General features: G+C 54.2%; 1 protein-coding gene across 18 annotated transcripts in view; it reads left to right on the top strand.

The window, feature by feature from the left end:
- The first annotated feature begins 8,793 nt into the window (after positions 1-8,793).
- The window catches only part of C2CD5 (C2 calcium dependent domain containing 5), a 92,557-nt gene continuing 82,261 nt past the window's right edge, over positions 8,794-19,089 (top strand). For all 18 annotated transcript variants that reach the window (XM_055118576.1, XM_055118571.1, XM_055118564.1 and 15 more), the window contains exon 1: positions 8,794-9,239. In XM_055118576.1, the coding sequence (XP_054974551.1) occupies positions 9,150-9,239 (90 nt within the window). In that variant the 5' untranslated portion in view covers positions 8,794-9,149. The remainder of the gene's footprint in view (positions 9,240-19,089) is intronic.

The raw sequence follows: 19,089 nt of genomic DNA, 5'->3' as shown, positions 1-19,089 counted from the left end.
CATATCTTGGCTACTGTAGTGAGTGCAGAAGTGAATAATAGTGTGCGTATGTCCTTTTGAGAGTGTTTTCATGTCCTGGGCATAGATGTCCCAAAGTGTGTGTTTCCAAGGAAATCGGGGCATAAGTGGTGATTCGAGCATTTGGTGACCAAGAACCATTCCCCTGGCTGACCCACAATGACGGATGGACAAAGGACCAGGAGAATGGAGAAACAGGACCCCAGGCTGGTCGGTAGTCAGTTTATTTCTCTCTCCTCCCCAGAGTAGTTCGATCTCTCCCCTTACAGAACAACCATAGCCAGAGTTTGGGTCGTAGTCCCAGTCATCATACATGCCTCGTCCTAGTCTCCGAGACCTCAAAGTCCTCGACCTCTAGTCCTCAACTTTCCAGTGCCCTCTGCACCCTTACAGCACAGTTACATAGAAATCATGAAGGGTGGGGCTGAACGTTGTCATAACAGCAAACAGAGGGAACGCCCCCCTCCAGGGGAAAGTTCTAGGAGATTAACTCAAGGACAAGATCTCATCTGAGGGGTCAGTGCTCCAGATTACTAGGAGACCCGTTCAAGGGTGGGATTCTGTCCAGGGTGTACTCTCCTCAGCTAGAAATCCATTTAAACAGTCATAGTAGATCTGTAACTTTACTTCTGATAATATTAATTTTGTATGAGCACAGTAAGAGATAAATCAAGCTTAAAGGTTGGTTCTTCCTGAGGACATCTCACTATATATTCCAGACCACAGTCCTCAGGCCAGATTAGTCTTTCCTAACCCCAGCAGGGTCCTTATTCAGTTACTTCTCTTTGGGTCATGACAGAGTTTTGTCCCATGACCATGGCCTTAATTTATTATATTTATGGTGCTTAGCTGTTCCCTTTCGATGTCAGGGTAGCTTACAGCTTGCCCTGGGTCCATCCAGTTCCTGCTTTTGGAGTGCTAGGAACTAAGGGCAACTGAGGCTTAAGTCAAGTAAATAGGGATGCCCAGGAGTAAATATTATTTGGAGTCAATTAACTCCCATGTTACAAAGCATAGCATGAACTGTCTTCCTGTGTCTATACAAAAAAGGACATTGCTGGGGCTGGAGCGATAGCACAGCGGGTAGGGCGTTTGCCTTGCACGCGGCCAACCCGGGTTCAAATCCCAGCATCCCATATGGTCCCCTGAGCACCGCCAGGAGTAATTTCTGAGTGCAGAGCCAGGAGTAACCCCTGTGCATCGCCAGGTGTGACCCAAAAAGCAAAAAAAAAAAAAAAAGGACATTGCTAAACCACGCAAGTGACATGAAAGAGAAAAGCAATATAGGGTTATTAGTGCTGGCTGAATTGGGTGTGTCTCAGGGGCACTATTGTGGGAGTAGCTCAATAAACCTAAGCTCCCTGCAGGCAGAGCCAGGACAACCCGATGTTATCCAACAAAAGTGGGACTGTGGGTCATCTGGCAGTTCAATTCTAAGTTCCCTGAGAACTCCCCACACCGTTTGCCAGGGGGATTGATTGCACCACCAGACAACATTCCTACCAGCAACAGATGCAAGTTCGCGGGTTTTATTCTATTAATGTTCCTTTGGGATAAGTCTGGGAGGGGAAGTTTCAGGCCCTGGGGGGAGCAGAGCAGCGTCATTGTCCGTAGCTGACTGAAGAGGCGTGATCGTACCACGGCGAACCATCCAGGGACACACGCTGGGCTCCTTCTTCCTCTGTCCACCCGGCCCACTGCAGTCACTAGGAACGGCTCCACGGGGCAGCTTTCCTTTGAATAACTCGAGTCCACCGGAAGCTCATTGTGGGAACTGAATCTGGCTCATGACAAATGCTGCAAATCTACCTGGTTTTGCTTCCCAGGGTACACGGGAATCATGATGGAACTGTTCCTCTCCTGGCAGGAAGGCACTGGGAATAAACAGAAGTCTGGGAAATCCAGTTTCGGTTCCATTAATCAGTGAGTGTTTTACTTAGTGTTTGGGTACAGAAACTGTTATGGCTTTGTGGCAGCTCGATTAGTGCCACCTACCTGGCCAAGAAAATTGTGCGTAAGAGGAAGTCCAGTGACAAGTTAAAACTTCCAAGGGTCTGGATCTCATGAACTGAGATGAACTGGAAACTACCTTAGCTTTATAGACGGTGAAGTGATAATTAATAGGAACCATCATTCAGTTAAAATGGAACAAACTAGTAGTAGAGGAATAGTATTAAGGCAGGGAGGCTGTGGTCTGTCCTAGACAAGCCTAGTCATGCAAAAAATCAGATTAATCCCACTTTTGAATACTGGCTCACTCTTAAAATGTTGAACCTTCTCTCTCCCCTTGGCTTCCCTTCCCTTCTCTCTCCCTTCCTTTTTTTTTAATTTTTTTCCTTTTTGTCCACACCTCTGGCTCTGGCTGTGCCCAGGGCTTACTCCTGGCTCTGAGCTCAAGCGTCACTCCTGGTGATGCTTTGAGGACATGTGGGACCAGGAAATAACTGTGGCCATCACACACAAGGCAAGTGCCTTACCCACGGGACTCTCTCCCCAGCCCTGCACACGCTCCTTCTTATAAAGGAAAGTTTCAGGAGAATACAGGCGTGGCCCCTGAGCTGGGGCAGAAATTCCTCTTACACAGAGCGAAGAGGAACGGCTTTCAAGGTCGCCAGGTAAACAGATTAGAGCAGAGGCCCCAGATTCAGCAGGCCTCGTGCCCCTTTTCAGAAGAGACTCTCCTCTCCGCTCCTGTGCCCACGCCCTGCCCCTTGAGTGAACACCCGGGAAGCGAAGCGTCTCCACAGCAGGCTGCCCCTGCCCAGGCCATGCGGATCATCCGGATCACCCGCGCCAGGAGGTCCTGGATCAGAGGGAAGCAGTGAAGACCCTTGTCAGCCCGGTGACTGCCAGCCGTGGCTACGGTTTTCCGCTTGTGCCTCGGGTCCTCACTAATGGGAAACCTCCAGGCATTTCCTTCCCCGGACTGGGCCTTTGGGCCTTTTCTGGTGCTGGCCCCGTAAGGAAGCCACGGTCCACACCGCACCCCTCTGCGGGCCAGGCTCACGGAGTGTGTGGACCGAGAGAACCACGGATGGACCCCGGAACTGCCCAAGTAAGAGCACATCTCACGTGAGGTGGCCAGGGTGCTCACCGAGCACTGAGACGGCCTCTCTGAGGCAGCAGGGACCACCCCCACAGGAGTTTTCCCAGAGCCCGGTTGGCCACTTGTGCCCTTTCCTCGGCTGACTCCCCGCTTTGGCAGAAAGTCAGAGTAACTTCAGAGACCCTTGTCTTCACAGCCACCCTCACTCTCAGACAGGCTGACTTGGGGCTTGAGCAGTGCTCTGGGGAGGGGTGGGGGGTGGCGGGGCTTGCGGGAGGCCAGGATGGACCTTCCTTCTCGTTGCTGCTGTATCGCTGCCCTTGGATGTGTTCAGTTTTGGATATATATTCCTTAAGGATGCCTTGATATTCCAAATAGAGTCAAAAAGATATACCCAGATCCATGAGAAATTAGGAAGCTGATTTTTGGGTGCTGGGAGGAGGGTAATGGGTGTGTTGGTTTTTGGGGTCATGCCCAGCTCAGGGTCACTCTTGGCAGTGCTCAGGGGACCATACGTGGTGCTGGGAATTGGACGAGGGCCAGCTGTATGCAGGCAAGTGCCTTCACCCTTCAGAGGGATCCCTGAGCACCTCTGGGTGTGGCCCACTCCACCCTTCCAACATTAAGATCATCATCATCACCATCACCATCATCATCATCATCATCATCATCATCCCGTTGATTGTAGAATTTATCGAGTAGTCTCAGTAATGTCTCCATTCATCCTATCCTTGATATTTTATTTTTTATTTTTATTTTTTTTGCTTTTTTTGGGTCACACCCGGCGATGCTCAGGGGTTACTCCTGGTTCTGCACTCAGGAATTACCCCTGGCGGTGCTCAGGGGACCATATGGGATGCTGGGAATCGAACCCGGGTTGGCCCTGTGCAAGGCAAACGCCCTACCCGCTGTGCTATTGCTCCAGGCCCCCCTGAGATTTTAGCAGCCTCTCTTTACTCGTCCTTCCCAACGATGCCGCATAAGAGGCTCTTTCAGGGTCAGGGGAATGAGACCCAGCATTGTTACTGGTTTTGGCATATGAATACGTCACGGGGAGCTTGCGAGGCTCTCCCATGGGGGCAGCAAACTCTCGGTAGCTTGCCAGGTTCTCCCAGAGGGAGAAGTAGGCTATAAGATGACTATAAGAAGTAGATTAAAAGATAAAAACGTTAAACTCTTTATTAAAATGGGTAAGAGATGGAAGCCACATGGCACGAACGGAGTTAGCGAGACGTGAGGGACGAGGCCAGGAACTGAGAAACAGGGACTGTCACGGAGAGTGAGGTGGAGGGCCGGCTGGGAGCCAGAGGAGAGTGTGCGTGACCGTGCAGAGACTAGCGAGCGTCAGGAGAACGGGAGCTGTCTGATGTCTTCGGAAATCGAGGGTTACAGACAGCCTGGGTGGACGCAGCTGGTGGCTAGGACTGAGAGAAGCCGTTTCAGGAGCTGCGAGGAGGAGAGAGCACGTCAGGAAGACAGCCTTTGGGCATTCCGACCCTGGAGGCAGGGAGGCCCTCACAGGAGCCTTCAGGGGGCCAGGAGAGAACAGAGGAGGGAGCAGGCCCAGCGCCCACCCATACTCACAGTCCCGGCCGCATCTGCTCCTCACGGAAAGGGCACAGGAGAGAACTGGAGAGCGGGCACATGTGCAGGGAACACTCACCGCTCAGAGTGGGACGGACGAGAGCGAAACAAAGATGAATAATTATGGGGGCTGGAGTGATAGCGCAGTGGGTAGGGCATTTGCCTTGCATGCGGCCGACCCGGGTTCGATTCCCAGCACCCCATATGGTCCCCTGAGCACTGTCAGGAGTGATTCCTGAGTGCAGAGCCAGGAGTAACCCCTGTGCATTGCCGGGTGTGACACAAAAAAGAAAAAAAAAAGAATAATTATGTCCCTGGACATTACGTTGACGGGTTAGATTTTTGTTAGGAGGGAGAGCAGGATAGGCCTGATAGGTGATTTCCAAAATAAATGATGGAGTTCTTTTTTTTTTTTTCCTTTTTGGGGTCACATACAGTGATGCTCAGGGGTTACTCCTGGCTCATGCACTCAGGAATTACTCCTGGCGGTGCTTGGGGCACCATGTGGGCATGTGGGAGGCTGGGAATCGAATCCGGGTCGACAGCATGCAAGGCAAATGCCCTACCTGCTGTGCTATCACTCCAGGCCCAATAAATGATGGAATTCTTAATTATCTGACAGAATGATTATGAGGAAAACTTTCCAGGTGGGGAGAAAAGCGGCTTGCTGGAAAATAATGTGTTGTCTTTTAAAAACACTGGACATTAGCATCATGTTGTCTAGACAGAAATGCTGCTGCCTCCCCGGGGGTGAGGCAAGAGTACAGCGGGTAGGGCGCTGCCTTGCACCTGGCAAACCTGGGTTCAATCCCCCACACCTGATATAGTCCCCCCAGCACAGCCAGGGGTGACCCCTGTGTGCAGAGCCAGGAGCAAGCTCTGAGCACTGCCGGATGTGCCTGTGTCCCTGACGGCTCCCTCCAGAACAGAACAGAAATCATGCCTCTTGCATTAGTTACTCGCTCTAAGATGACACTGGGTAGAAGTCACCAAGCTCTGCAAAGCACTGGACTCTTCATCTGTCCACAGAAGACTGAGAATCCCTAATTCATAGGATTTGGGGGATGCTTGAAATCTGTGAGCACTGAAGTTAGCAGTGGCTACAGCAAATTCTACATACACATAAATTCTTCTAAAACTTCTAGGATTAAAAAAAAAGTGGCGGGCTGGAGTGATAGCACAGCGGGTAGGGCGTTTGCCTTGCACGCGGCCGACCCGGGTTCGATTCCCAGCATCCCATATGGTCCCCTGAGCACCGCCAGGGGTGATTCCTGAGTGCAGAGCCAGGAGTAACCCCTGTGCATTGCCGGGTGTGACCCAAAAAGAAAAAAAAAGAAAGAAAAAAAAATAAAAAAAAAGTGGCAAGGGACAACGCTAAAGAAGGTAATCAGGAAACAGAAGATGGCAGATTTGTTAGGGAAGTCAGCATTGTTCTCAGCATTAATTAAAATAAAGTCTTATAATTATTAGATGAACTGAGGTCAGGCTTAATGCTGCTTAAAAAAAAAAAAAGCCTCCAGGAAGCATTTAATTATAATCTCCTGCTGATGAGGCCTTAAGGCAAAGGTACCGCAAGTATTTACAGGCTAAGTAGGAGGCTAAAACTGCTAACCTTTAATTGCGCAATTTTTTAAAAAGATGATGACATTTGGCAATACAATACATTCAGTCCTTTCCATTAAGATTATTGCTAAACTTCAGCTTTCTAGTTTTTAAATGTGTGCGTTGGTACCTTTTTTTCAGTATTTAAAAATTATTATAAATATTATTTTTAAATTTTTAATTTAGTTTTATTTTTGCTTCTTGGGTCACACCCAGCAATGCTCAGCAGTTACTCTTGGCTCTGCACTGAGGAATTACTCCTGGCGCTGCTCAGGGAACCATATGGGATGCTGGGGATAGAAGCCGGGTTGACAGCTTGCAAGGCAAACTCCCTACCTGCTGTACTATCCCTCTGGCCCTCATTCAGTGTTTTTTTTTTTTTTTTTAAAGCAAATTGATAGTATGGGAATTATCTGCTTTCAGTATAACTCTCTTAACTCTGCCACCAAAGCAAACAAAACATGTAAGAATTAAGTGATCAGCCAGTGAATCTAGCATGAGAGCACTGGAAGGGTAGAGTTTGACACCAAGATTTGCAATTGATGGAGCTAGGGACATCTACCGTGGGAACTGTGGTCTCTAACCTTTCACTTTTTGTTGCAGTTTGAAAGGATAAAGTTTCTCCAGTCGAAAGAAAAAGCAAGCGAGCAAGCAAGCAGGCAAGCAAGTAGCAATCTGCCTTCCAGACCGGCTGTGATTCACCGCGTCCCGGTGCTCGGGGCTACTCCGGACTGGCAGTGCCCGCCGGGGGGTCCCTGCGCAGGGGACGCAGGCTCCCAGCCCGGCTTTCCACGTACAAAGGCAGCAACTTGGGCGACGGGAAAATTCTGGCTGGCCACTGCCGGGGACACCGCGACGAACCCTGAGAGTGGGCGCGCGGGGCCGGGCCGGGGGCCGCTCCCTAGCAGCGCTCGGGGGTCTCAGCTGCACTTGGACGTGGCGGGTGTTTGTTTGGGGGCCACCTCCGGCGGGGGCTCGGGGCTCAGGGCTCCCGCGGGCTTTGTGCTCGGGGATCACGCCCGGCGGGGCTCCGGGGCCCACCCGGGGGGCCGGCATGGAACCCTGGCCCGCAGCGGGCAAAGGCCAGCGCCCCGCCCGCTGGACTATCACCCCAGCCCCGTCCCTGAGCGTCTCTAACGTGAACAGCATCCCGCGTACTTACACGTGGGGGAGTTTCCACTGCTGAAGGATCTAGGGGCACTGCAGATAAACCTAGGGGCACTGCAGATAAACCTAGGGGCACTGCAGAAAAACCTAGGGCACTGCAGACGACCCAGGGGTATTGCAGACCAACCTAGGGGCACTGCAGATGAATCTAGGGCACTGCAGACGACCCAGGGGTATTGCAGACAACCCAGGGGTACTGCAGACGAATCTAGGGGCACTGCAGACGAATCTAAGGGCACTGCAGACGACCCAGGGGTACTGCAGACGAATCTAGGGGCACTGCAAACGAATCTAAGGGCATTGCAGACAACCCAGGGGTATTGCAGACAACCCAGGGGTACTGCAGACGAATCTAGGGGCACTGCAGAAGAACCTAGGGCACTGCAGACAACCCAGGGGCATTGCAGATGAATCCAGGGGCACTGCAGATGAACCTCGCGGCACTGCAGACGAATCTAGGACCACTGCAGACAACCCAGGGACATTGCAGATGAATCTAGGGGAAAGCAGACAACCCAGGGCATTGCAGATGAATCTAGGGGCATTGCAGACGAATCTAGGGGACTGCAGAGAAATCTAGGGGAAAAGCAGACAACCCAGGGGCATTGCAGACCAACCTCGCGGCACTGCAGACGAATCTGGGACACTGCAGACAACCCAGGGGCATTGCAGAACAATCTAGGGGCACTATTTTCTACCCCGAATTGTGACTCTACTCAGCATTTGGCACATCATGCCAGCCTTCGGATTGTGTTCTGGGGGCTGGCACGGCTCCGGGTAAGGGTCTGTACGTGTGTCCCCGTGTCCCTCCTCGGGCCGGGCCGTCAGATCACGTCCCCGTAGCTGCCCAGGGCCAGGGCCGGGTGTGCGGGCTGCTGGGGGCGCCTGGCTCGCCTCTCCCAGCGGCCTGGACCCTGGCAGCAGGTGCGGGGTCCGAAGGGCACCTGCATTTCTCCCCCCCTCGCCCCCGGGGGGCTCGCGGCCACACCTGCCCGCCCGTCACTGCACACGCGCCGGACGACGGCGGGGTCAGAAATGCGGCTCCAACCAGAACCGAGCGGCCCTGGGCGGCCACGTCCCCCACTCTCCCAGGGAGAGAGGCGCCGAGCCCCGCCGCCGGCAGCAGGAACCAGCCCGACGGACCTGCTCAACCGCGCCTGCCCGTCCCGCGGCCGCGCCTCCGGGTGGCGGCGCCGTCGGGGCGGCCGCGGGGCGCGAATCGGCCCGGGCGGGCAGCGGCTCCGCGCGCGGGCGCCGCTGCGGTTGGATGATGCCGGGCTCGACGCCCCGCCCTGGCGTGGCCCCGCCCCTTCCGCTGCTGCCTGCGGAGAGCGCCGAGCGATCGATGCGGCCTCCACGCCCCGGGCGCCGCCATCTTGGGGGGGGCGGCGGGCAGCGTACGGAGGGGCGGCGGGCGCGCCGCGGGTGTGGACTCGCTTGGGCTTTTCCCGCGCCCCCGGGTCGGAAGGCGCCCCCGGACCCGCTCCTCCGGCTGCCTCTCCGGAATGAGGCGGCAGCGCCGGCGCGAGGCCGCACCGCTTACCCCCGGCCAGTGAGTGGCGGCGGCGGCGCTGTCAGTTGGCGGCGCGCGTGCCCGGCGCGCGCGCCCCCGCGCCCCGCGCGCCCCCGCCGCCCCGCGCGCGCCCGGCCCGCCCCTCCCCCGCGCTGGGCGCCGGGCGCCGGGCGCAGCTCGCTTGTTTGTCTCCAGGACCCGCGAGCGCCCGGCCCCGCGATGCCCGGGAAGCTGAAGGTGAAGATCGTGGCCGGGCGCCACCTGCCCGTGATGGACCGCGCGAGCGACCTGACCGACGCCTTCGTGGAGGTGGGTGCGGCGGGCCCGCCTCGCCCCCGGCCCGCAGGGTGCGGCCGGCCCGGGAGGGGGGCGCAGGCCCACGCAGGCCACCTGCAGGCGGGAGGTGCCGGGGCGTGGCCGCGCGGGACACCCACAGCCCCCGGACACGCGCACCAGACACGCGCGCCCAGACGCACACGCGCCCAGACACACACTCGGGACACACGCGCCCAGACACACGCGCACCCGGACACACGCACCCAGACCAAGACGTGCACACGCACACCCAGACACACGCGCACCCAGACACACACGCGCCCAGACACACACGCCCAGACACACGTGCCCAGACACACGCGCACCCGGACACACACGCACCCAGACACGCGCACACGCACACCCAGACACATGCACACCCAGACACACATGCCCAGACACACGCACACCCAGACACATGCGCCCAGACACACATGCACACCCAGACACACGCACACCCAGACACACACGCCCAGACACACGCACATGCACACCCAGACACGTGCACCCAGACATGCGCACTCGCGCACCCAGACACACGCACCCAAATACACGCACATGCGCACCCAGGCACATGCACCCAGGTTCACACACACTCGCACCCAGACACACGCACCCAGAAACACACACACACACACGCACACACAAACACAGGCACGCACACATGAGCCCACACACACAGGCACCCAGACACATGTACACATGCACCCAGACACACGCACACATGCACCCAGACACACACATACCCACTCAGACACGTGTGCACACACCCGCCCACACAACCAGACACATGCATGTGGCACACATCCAGACATATGCACACAGGTTCACGCACACTCACACCCAGAAACACGGACACACACGTACCCAGACGCACACAAACACGCACAGACATGTGCACCCAGGCACACACATGCACATGCACCCAGACACATGTACACATACATATACACACAAATACACACAGACATGGATCCAGACACGCCTCCCCCATACACACCTGTGTCCTCTTGGGGCGCAGTGGCTTCTCACCCCAGGGTACTGGGGAGGGAGCAGAGGAGGGGTGTAGCCTGCTGGGGAGAAGCACTGGGGCGTGGACCGTTTTCGGAATTGTCCCTGAGAGCCGGTGGCCACCCTTGCAGTGTGCTGGTGTTTACTGCCCGGGGCGGAGGCCCCTGGAGTGCAGGGGTTGACCTGGCAAGGTGCTTTTGGAACTTCAGGCTCCTTTCAAACTCACGCAGATCCAACGGAGCCCCAAAGGAGAAGTAACAGCCCGAGGGAGAGAAAAGCCAGGTCAAACGTGGTCTTAAACCAGTGGCCGGGACTAGCCTGGGGAGGGTGCTCAGCGGTGCTGGAGTTCAGAGATGATCGATACCCCGGGGTACTCTGCCCGGTGTCAGCTCAGCACAGAATTCTCTCGCCAGGCCCCCAGAGCCCTGGCACTTTCTCCCCAAATCCGTCCCTGGCAGCGGCTTAGTCTCGATCTCATTTTCACGGCCAAAGTGGGTTCAGGGGCCCGGGAGCCGCCCGGGGTAGACCTGGTGCTTGCTGGTGAGGGAGGGGTCCCATCCAAGGACTTGCAGGCGACCGAGCCACCCAGGTTGGGTTCAAAACTGGCCATAACGTGTCTCGTCTCTTCTTGCCACGTCTGTGCTATTTTTTGGGGGTGGAGGGTGGGCCACAGCCCCGTGCTCAGGGACCCGGCAGGCCCGCAGGGCATACTCTCGGATGCTCAGCCCGGAGCTGACGCCTTGGGGCTCACAGTGATCCTCCTGAGGCCGCTGGTTAGCCCTGTGGACCCCCAGGGCCTGCTGGGCTGTGACTGGGGCCTGGGGGCCCGGACCTGGGGCCTGCAGCCTGCAGCCAGCTCTGTCCTGGAGGTAGGAGGCCTTCCCGGGAAAGGGACGTGCTGGCCAGCCTGGAAGGGTTTTCAGAGCGCAGGGTGAGATGGGCCAGGGGCTCCCTGACTCAGCGTCTGTCCGGACTGGAAGATGTGTGTGTGGGGGGTGAGGCGGGGAGGGTAGCTGGAGGGTGAGCCCCATTTTCTGGAATGAAGAATTCCCCGTGTATTGGGTAGGGGGGTGTTTCAGCGACTCAGGTCGATGTCTGTCGGGGGCTCGAGTGGGGCGGGCCTGGGAGGCGGAGAGACGGGCCGAGACACAGGGTCCACTGAAGAGGGCCGTGATTCGCACAGGGGCCGGCAGGAGGCTTGTGGGGGACACCCAGGGGCACTTCCTGGGTGTGTCAGGCTCTGAAGATCACCTGGTGCTTGCTGGTGAGGGAGGGGTCCCATCCAAGGACCTTCTTTCTGTCATTCATTCATTCATTCATTCATTCATTCCTTCCTTCTTTCCACAACTAGTCCCTGAGCGTTTGCTCTCTGCCCGGCTGGTGCCAGCCACTGGACAAAATTGACTTGATTTTGCCTTTATGGAACGTCTGGGTTCGATGTGAGCAACAGACATTAAGGGGTCAATAAATTAGGTATGTTTAGGGACTGTGATGTCCTGAAAGGAAAAAGAGAGTAAATGAGGAGCCGGGGGAGGCCTCCCAGGGAGGGTCAGGGGAAGACCTGTGGGCCGAGAGGGAGCCTGGTGCCAGCGAGGGTGTGTGTGTGCGTGTGTGTTTGGGGGGGGCAGGCAGAGGAGGGAGTCTCAGCAGAGTGAAGACTGCGGACGTGCGCTGTTTCTTTTTAAAAATTTATTATTATTACTATTACTATTACTACTACTACTATTATTATTATTATTTTATTGACTCACCGTGAGAGTTACAAAGCTTTCACCATTGTTTCAGCCACGCCGTGATCGAACACCCGTCCCTCCACCAGTGGACATTCTCCACCTCCAGTGTCCCCTGTAGACCCCCCACCCCTCATCCCTGTCCTCCCCCTGCCTCTCAGGGCAGACAGTTTCCCGAGTCCCCTCTCTGCTTTCGGGGGACATGCTGCTTGCATGGAAGCTTCCATGGCTGCTTGCTGCTTGCATGGAAGCCCAGGGAGAGTGTGCTGAGGGAGGAGGACAGCGGCCGCAGACGGGCTGGAGGGTTGGACGAGGAGCCCCTAGCGGCGAGGTGATGGTCTCGGTGGTAGAGAGAAGTGGGTAGATTCCAGGTGGGTGTCGGAGCTGGACGCGAGAGGGTTGTTGGCAGGTCGTCCCAGAGGACCAGGCACCAGATGAAAGGGTGACTGAGCTTTGCTGGGGGCACGGGGGATCTGTGTGCTTGGTGGCGATGAAGCAGGTGGGGGAGAATCGTCCCTCTGCGCCTGGCCGGTGGGGCTGTCCCTAGGGCCTTTGCATGGACTGGCCGGAGGAAGTTGGGTTTGCTGCGGTGTTGGGAGAGGGGTCAGTGAGAACTGAGCCCACGTAGCTGGCCTGGCTCTCCCCACAACTCAAATAGTGGTGTCACACCCTGGTGTAATTAATGTAAGCGAGTATTTTATTTAAAAAAATTTTTATTTATTTTTTATTGTTTTTTTTTATTTTAAATTTTTTATTGAGCCACTATGAGATTCGGTTACAAAGCCTTCTTTTTTTTTTGCTTTTTGGGTCACCCCTGGCAGTGCACAGGGGTTACTCCTGGCTCTGCACTCAAAAACGGAACCACTCCTGGCGGTGCTCAGGGGACCATATGGGATGCTGGGAATCGAACCCGGGTGGGCCTCGTGCAAGGCAAATGCCCTACCCACTGTGCTATCACTCCAGCCCCACAAAGCTTTCACGTTTGAGATTCAGCTATGCAATGATTGATCATCCATCCCTCCACCAGTGCAAACTTTCCACCACTGATGTCCCCATTTCCCTCCCCCCCTTCCATCCCAGTCCTTACCCTGCCTCTGTCGCAGACAAGTAAGCAAGTATTTTAGCACTGTAGCACTGTCATCCTGCTGTTCATCGATTTGCTTGAGCAGGCACCAGTAAACGTCTCCATTGTGAGACTTGTTACTGTTTTTGGCATAATCGAATATGACACGGGGAGCTTGCCAGGCTCTGCCGTGCGGGCGGGATACTCGGTTGCTTTCTGGCCTCTCTTAGAGGGACTGAGGAATCGAACTTGGGTCGGCCGTGTGCGCTCCAGTCCAAGCAAGTATTTGAACACATGCATTTCAGTGTGTTCATGAAGGTACGATACGAACAGATTGAGTTCAGAATATTTATTGAGCTTTTTCTCGAGGCATCAGACACTGCTGGTAAGAGTACTCCGCGCTGAGGAGATAGCAGAGAAGGGTTGTCTTTCGTCATGAAACTTCATTTTCTGCGGGAGGACGGAGTCATCATAAAGATGATTGGAGAGAGCGTGGTGAGAAGTACCCCGCGTAGGGGACGGAAGTTGGGGTGCAGCACCCCAAGTGCCTCGCTTTTGTGATTAACTGCATGAGGACGACTCCTCACCACGGAGAGGTGGACAGTCCGAGTTTGTCATCTCAGAGTGGCCATTGCCGTTGGCGGAATAATGTCCCAAAATAACCAGCACATGGGAAAGATGTAGCTGACATGTGTCCTTCAGAAGGCCATTATTTCCTAGCTCTAAGCTAAGGTTCTAGGAAGGGTTTTTTTATTCCTCATGTGACTTTGAAAATCATGACACAGGACAAATGTGCAAGCGCAAGACAATTTTAGGACATTAGCTTCTTTGCCTTTTTCTCTCTGAATACTGATACTGTTATCCTTGAAGTCCTCTGGCGGGACTGAGGTTAAGGCGCTTGGGTCCCCTCAGCCAGGCTTGTCCTGGCACCACATGTGGACCCTTGAACATCGCCAGTTGGCCCTCCTGAGCACAGAGCCAGGAGTAGCCTGAGCACCACTGGGAGAGTCATTCCACCTTCCCCCTGCCCCCGCCTGCTCCCATCTTTAGCAACCTCTACAGCTGTTGTGTCTCTTTTATAAAACTCTTGACTTGGAGCATGAGGAGAGGGGGTGCTCCTTGAAGTCTTGAGATTGAGGAGGTCTGTTAGAGGGAGGGAGTCGCTTCAGCCAGTGAAGGGAGAGGGGGAACATTCCGGAAGGTGAAGTCTCACGGCGCGAAAGGGTGTTTCCAGGAAGGCAAGCGCTCCTCCGACACGCGAGGTCAGATCTGGGGGAGAATCACCAGACCGGAACCCTGGAGTCGGTTACTGAGCCGGCAGGAGCAGTGAAGAGGGAAGGGTGTGTCGTGACTGAAAGGGTAGCCCGCGAGGGAGATGAAGACGGCACAGTGCACAGTCGATTGCTTCAGGAAATACGGCCCTGCAGGGGAGGGCTGGTGAGGGCTGGTGGTATTTGGGGGGAATGTGAGTCTCGGTTCTTAATAAGCCAGAAGCTGCTAGAACATATTTGTGTGCTAATAGGAATAATCCCGCTGAAAGGGAGAGATTACTGCCGAAGGGGGCTGGGGGGGCAGAGTGTAACAAAGGGGTCACTGTGCGGTGCAGACCCTCGGGACCCAGTGGGTAAGGGAGGCGCAAGGGGACCTGCCCTGGGACAGGCAGTCCCTGTGTCGAGCGCCCAGGGGAGGGAAGGAGGATTCTGTGGGTGATGAGGTCAAGCTCCGTGAGACCAAAGGGAGAAAGAGAGAAAGAAAGCCTGAGGAGCTGCAGGGAGGCCTCTGGCTCCGGGACGGGACAGGTGGGATGCTGAGCCGCGGAGCGAAGGCGGCAGGGAGAAGGCCGGACCCTCAGAGCCCCTCCCCCGCCTGTGCCGACTGACCCGTTAGTGCCCCTGGTGCTTCGAAGCTCCCAGAACCACACGCCTTGAGTCATCTTCGTTGATCGCCCCCCCCCCCCGCCCCACCCCCTCCCTCAGGAGCCGCCGCATCCTGCCCCTGCATCCCGTCCCCTCCCTCAGACCCTGCCAAGAAGCGGTGGGATTTATCCCTAAGCTTGCCTATATGACTCTGCTGCTGCAGTTGATTTATTCGTTTTTTTGCTTTTTTGGGTCACACCTGGCAATGCTCAGGGGTTACTCCTGGCGCTGCACTCAGGGATTACTCCTGGCGGTGCTCAGGAGACCATATGGAATGCTGGGAATCAAACCCGGGTCAGCCTCTGCAAGGCAAACACCATACCTGCTGTGCTATCGCTCTGGCCTCTGTTACAGTTGATTTAAACCCCACATAAATGGTTGAAATGGTGTGAAAAGGCACTTTATAATGCAATATAAAGACAAGATTTTTAATGGGGAAAAAATTGGGGAAAGTGTAGGATTCTTCTTTTTTTCTTTTTAAAGCAAGCAGTTTTCAGTTCTACTTTCACATACAGAGTTTCCCCTCCCTTGAAATTGCAGGTGATAAATTATACCAGAAAGGGTGGTGTAGAATTTAAAAAAAAATCACCTGTCAGTTTAAGAAGTGTTGCCTAACATTTACAAATAAGAGAACGACTATTTGTTTTGCACCTTAAAATGTCTACCATTTGTATCATTTTAAACAATTTTCTGATTTGACCAGATTATTTGGTTAAATAATTCAATATTGATCCTGACTACATTGGTTGAGGGAATCTGCTATATGTGATGGGAGGAGTTTAGAATAACAGTGAGGACCAAATGATACTTTTAGGTGGTTATTTTGTTTCGTTTTGGGGCCACATGGGGGAGTCTCAGGGCTTCCTCCTGGCTCTGTGCTCAGGGATCACTCCCGAGGACTCAGGGAGCCATACGGGATGCCGGGGATAGAACTTGTGCTGGCTGCGTGCCAGGTGGTGCCCGCCGCTGTCCTGTGCTCCAGCCCCAAGATTGTTCCCCTCCCGGGAACCTCCAGCTGCAGTGCGGTGCGGTTCTGTGTGAGGGAAGTGTTCAGAGGAACATGCCCCACTGTTCATTCGCAGGTTACAGACTGGCCAACAACATGACCATCCCGTGCTTATCTACATGTCTTTGGGGGGAACAGGGAGAGGAAAAGGACTTAATATTTGACGAGTGTTTTCTATGTAGCCGACATTTTGCTCGGTCTCTACATGCGTTATCTCATATAATGAGGAGGAAGCCGGCCCTAAATAACAGGTTAAATAACTTTCTCAAGCTAATTTCGCTAATGAGCGGGGAAAGGGAAGGCTCTCGCTTTCCTAGAGAATCTCATTAAAATCCCTGATGTTCTTTAACCAAGTTGTGAGGCAGTCATTTAATTGCCGAGTAATAAAATCTCCTTTGAGTGAAATGAGACCGAATGAACTGTGATTACTCTTTCTGCTCTCCGGTAGAAGGCGAAGCGTCACTGCATGGGCAAAACGCGCACTTTCTCGTCTTTCCCGGTTTCTGAAACCTTGTGTTTCGAGTATTTGTTTAGTGCCCCCTGGGGACTGTTGGATCTTTCCTGTCCCCATGAACAGTCTTAAACCAGTGACAGGATGGGAAGTGCGGGTCCCGGTGCAGTGGACTCGGAGCTCTGGAGCTCAGAAGTGATAGACGGGACGTGGAGCAGGACTTTGTCTGGTTGAACAGGGGAGTCAAACAGTGGGACCGGAAGCCTGAGGGAACTTTGGCTGTTGGATGACTTGCATGCATTTACGGTGACATTTAACCGTATTTCTCTGAAATGAGGCGCCTTTAGGTTTATTAAACTTCACCGACAAGAGAAACCTCTGTTCTTTCTGGGTTTCTTTGCCCACCTTCAGGCTGAATGGCTTTGGTGGTGTGACTTAGCGTTTAAGTAGCGATGTAAGTAAGACATGAAGAGCTGCTGCTGCAGAGTGGCCCCCCCTCCACCCTGGCTGTCTTTCCTTCGGAGACAGTCACTGCCGGTCATTCCGCATCTGACTTCTACCTCACAGCCGCAGGCCTTCTCTCATCTGACTTGTTTGTTGTTGTGGTACTGCAGATCGAAACCCGTCCCTCACGTGCAAGGCAGATGCTCTGCTGCTCCCCTCCCTCCCCCCGCCCCCATCCTCACAGTCCCTTCTTTAGAACAAAAGACTTATGTGTATATATATATATATACATGTATATATATACACATATGTATATGTACATATATACACACATATATATAGTGTGTGTATTTAAATGTGGTCAGAGTTTATACAGTCCACGGAATTTATACTTTCCATTTCTGCTTTGTGTCCTTGATAAATTCCCGTGAGTGCACATGTCTCAACGTTGCTCTTCCGTGGGGATTCCCATGGTTTGTTCAGTATTGCCTGTTGCGTGACTGGGTGTTTCTGTGTGTGTTTGACCCAAACCTAGCCGTCATTGCTGGGGGGCTACTCTTGGCCTTGTGCTGGGGGTCGCTCTGGCGGTGTTTGGGGGCCCTGTGGTGCCAGGGATTAAGTCCAGACCTGCCGTCTCCCTGGCCCACTCGAGGCTGTGTCCGGTGTGGGGAGGGGGCCTAGGCGAAGGGGCTTCTTTAGGTTAAATTTCAAGAAAGGGAACCAGAATTACATCATCTTAAGCAGAGTTACCATCGTTTCACGTTTTGTTGCCTTGAAATCTAAAAATAAACATTTAACATTTAAGAAGTTTAACATTTAAACGAGTGGTCATCTGGAAATAGGTCAGCGGGTAGAGCGCTCGCCTTGGCCACCTCCCGTCCGTGTGTGTCCCTGCGAATGCTTCGAGCTCGCCAGAAGTGACCCCCGAGCACAGAGCCAGGAGGAAGCCCTGAGCACCCCCCAGACCCCCCAAATAACAGCAGCAACAATAAAAAAAAAACCTTTCCGTTAAACCCTCATTTCTTAAACTGGGGGTCATGACCCCAGGGGTCATGCAACTTAAAATTTTTTTGCTTCAAATACATTTATGTGTTATCAGTAAATGTGCTAAGAGGAATCTGCTTTATGTGTACTCGGACAGACTGAAACAGACCCTGAGCCAGCGCATCTGTGTCGGGCCGTGGGTTTCTAAGGATTCTCGGGCAGGCGGGATCACGAGTGGAAGCGGTCTGGCAGCCTGGTGCTCGCTGGCCGACTCTTTCTGCTTCCCTTTCCGTTGCCGTTTCTCGGACATCCTTCTAGAGATGGTCTCTGCGCCAGGGCATGCGAGGTGCCCCGCGGAGTGTTTTGCGTCTGTTCTTTCCCCCCGGAGAACGCCACACTTGCTGTCGTTGCTGGAGAACGATCTGCTGGGGTCACTGTTCCCTCTTGCCTCCTAGCCCTGAAAGCGGCGCCTTTCCTCGCCTTGATTCAGCACCCCCCAGACCCATGGTTACCCAGCTCTCTCCCGCCTGGCGACACCGTCATCCCGTTGATGTGTCCATTGCGTGCCTCTGTGCGAACTTCGAGGGTGTAGGCATAAGTATTGGATATGTCCAAGGGCAGGCATAATTTTTATTATTTTTGGGCTGCCCCCAGCAGTACTCAGGGTTGACTCCTGGCTCTGTGCTCAGGGATCACTCCTGTCAGGGCTCTGGGGACCATTTGTGGTGCTAAGGATCAAATCTGGCTCGGCCTCTCAGTAGAGATCACTCTGATTAATACTGCCACCAACAGCCCAAGGATGTCTCGCCAGCACTGTCACTGTTACTGTCACTGTCGTCCCATTGCTCATTGATTTGCTCGAGCAGGCACCAGTAACGTCTCCATCGTGAGACTTGTTCTTACTGTTTTTGGCATATCGAATACGTCCCGGGGAGCTTGCCAGGCTCTGTCGTGCGGGCGGGATACTCTCGGTAGCTTGCCGGGCTCTCCGAGAGGAGCAGAGGAGTCGAACCTGGGTCGGCTGTGTGCAAGGCAAATGCCCTACCTGCTGTGCTATCGCTTTAGCCCATAAAGTCTAAAATTTAAAAAAATCTTTTTTGCTTGAAAGACAACCCCCTGGATTTTTTAAAATGACAGAATGAAGTGTTTATTTTGTAGATGTCATGTATGCAGACAATAAAAAGGGTCAGGATCTCTGAAACTTTTCATTTATCATGCCATTCCTATTTCTACTTTGTT

This window comes from Sorex araneus, chromosome 10 (genome assembly GCF_027595985.1).
Source record: "Sorex araneus isolate mSorAra2 chromosome 10, mSorAra2.pri, whole genome shotgun sequence".
Lineage (NCBI taxonomy): Eukaryota > Metazoa > Chordata > Mammalia > Eulipotyphla > Soricidae > Sorex > Sorex araneus.
This window is presented reverse-complemented; position numbering and strand designations above follow the sequence as displayed.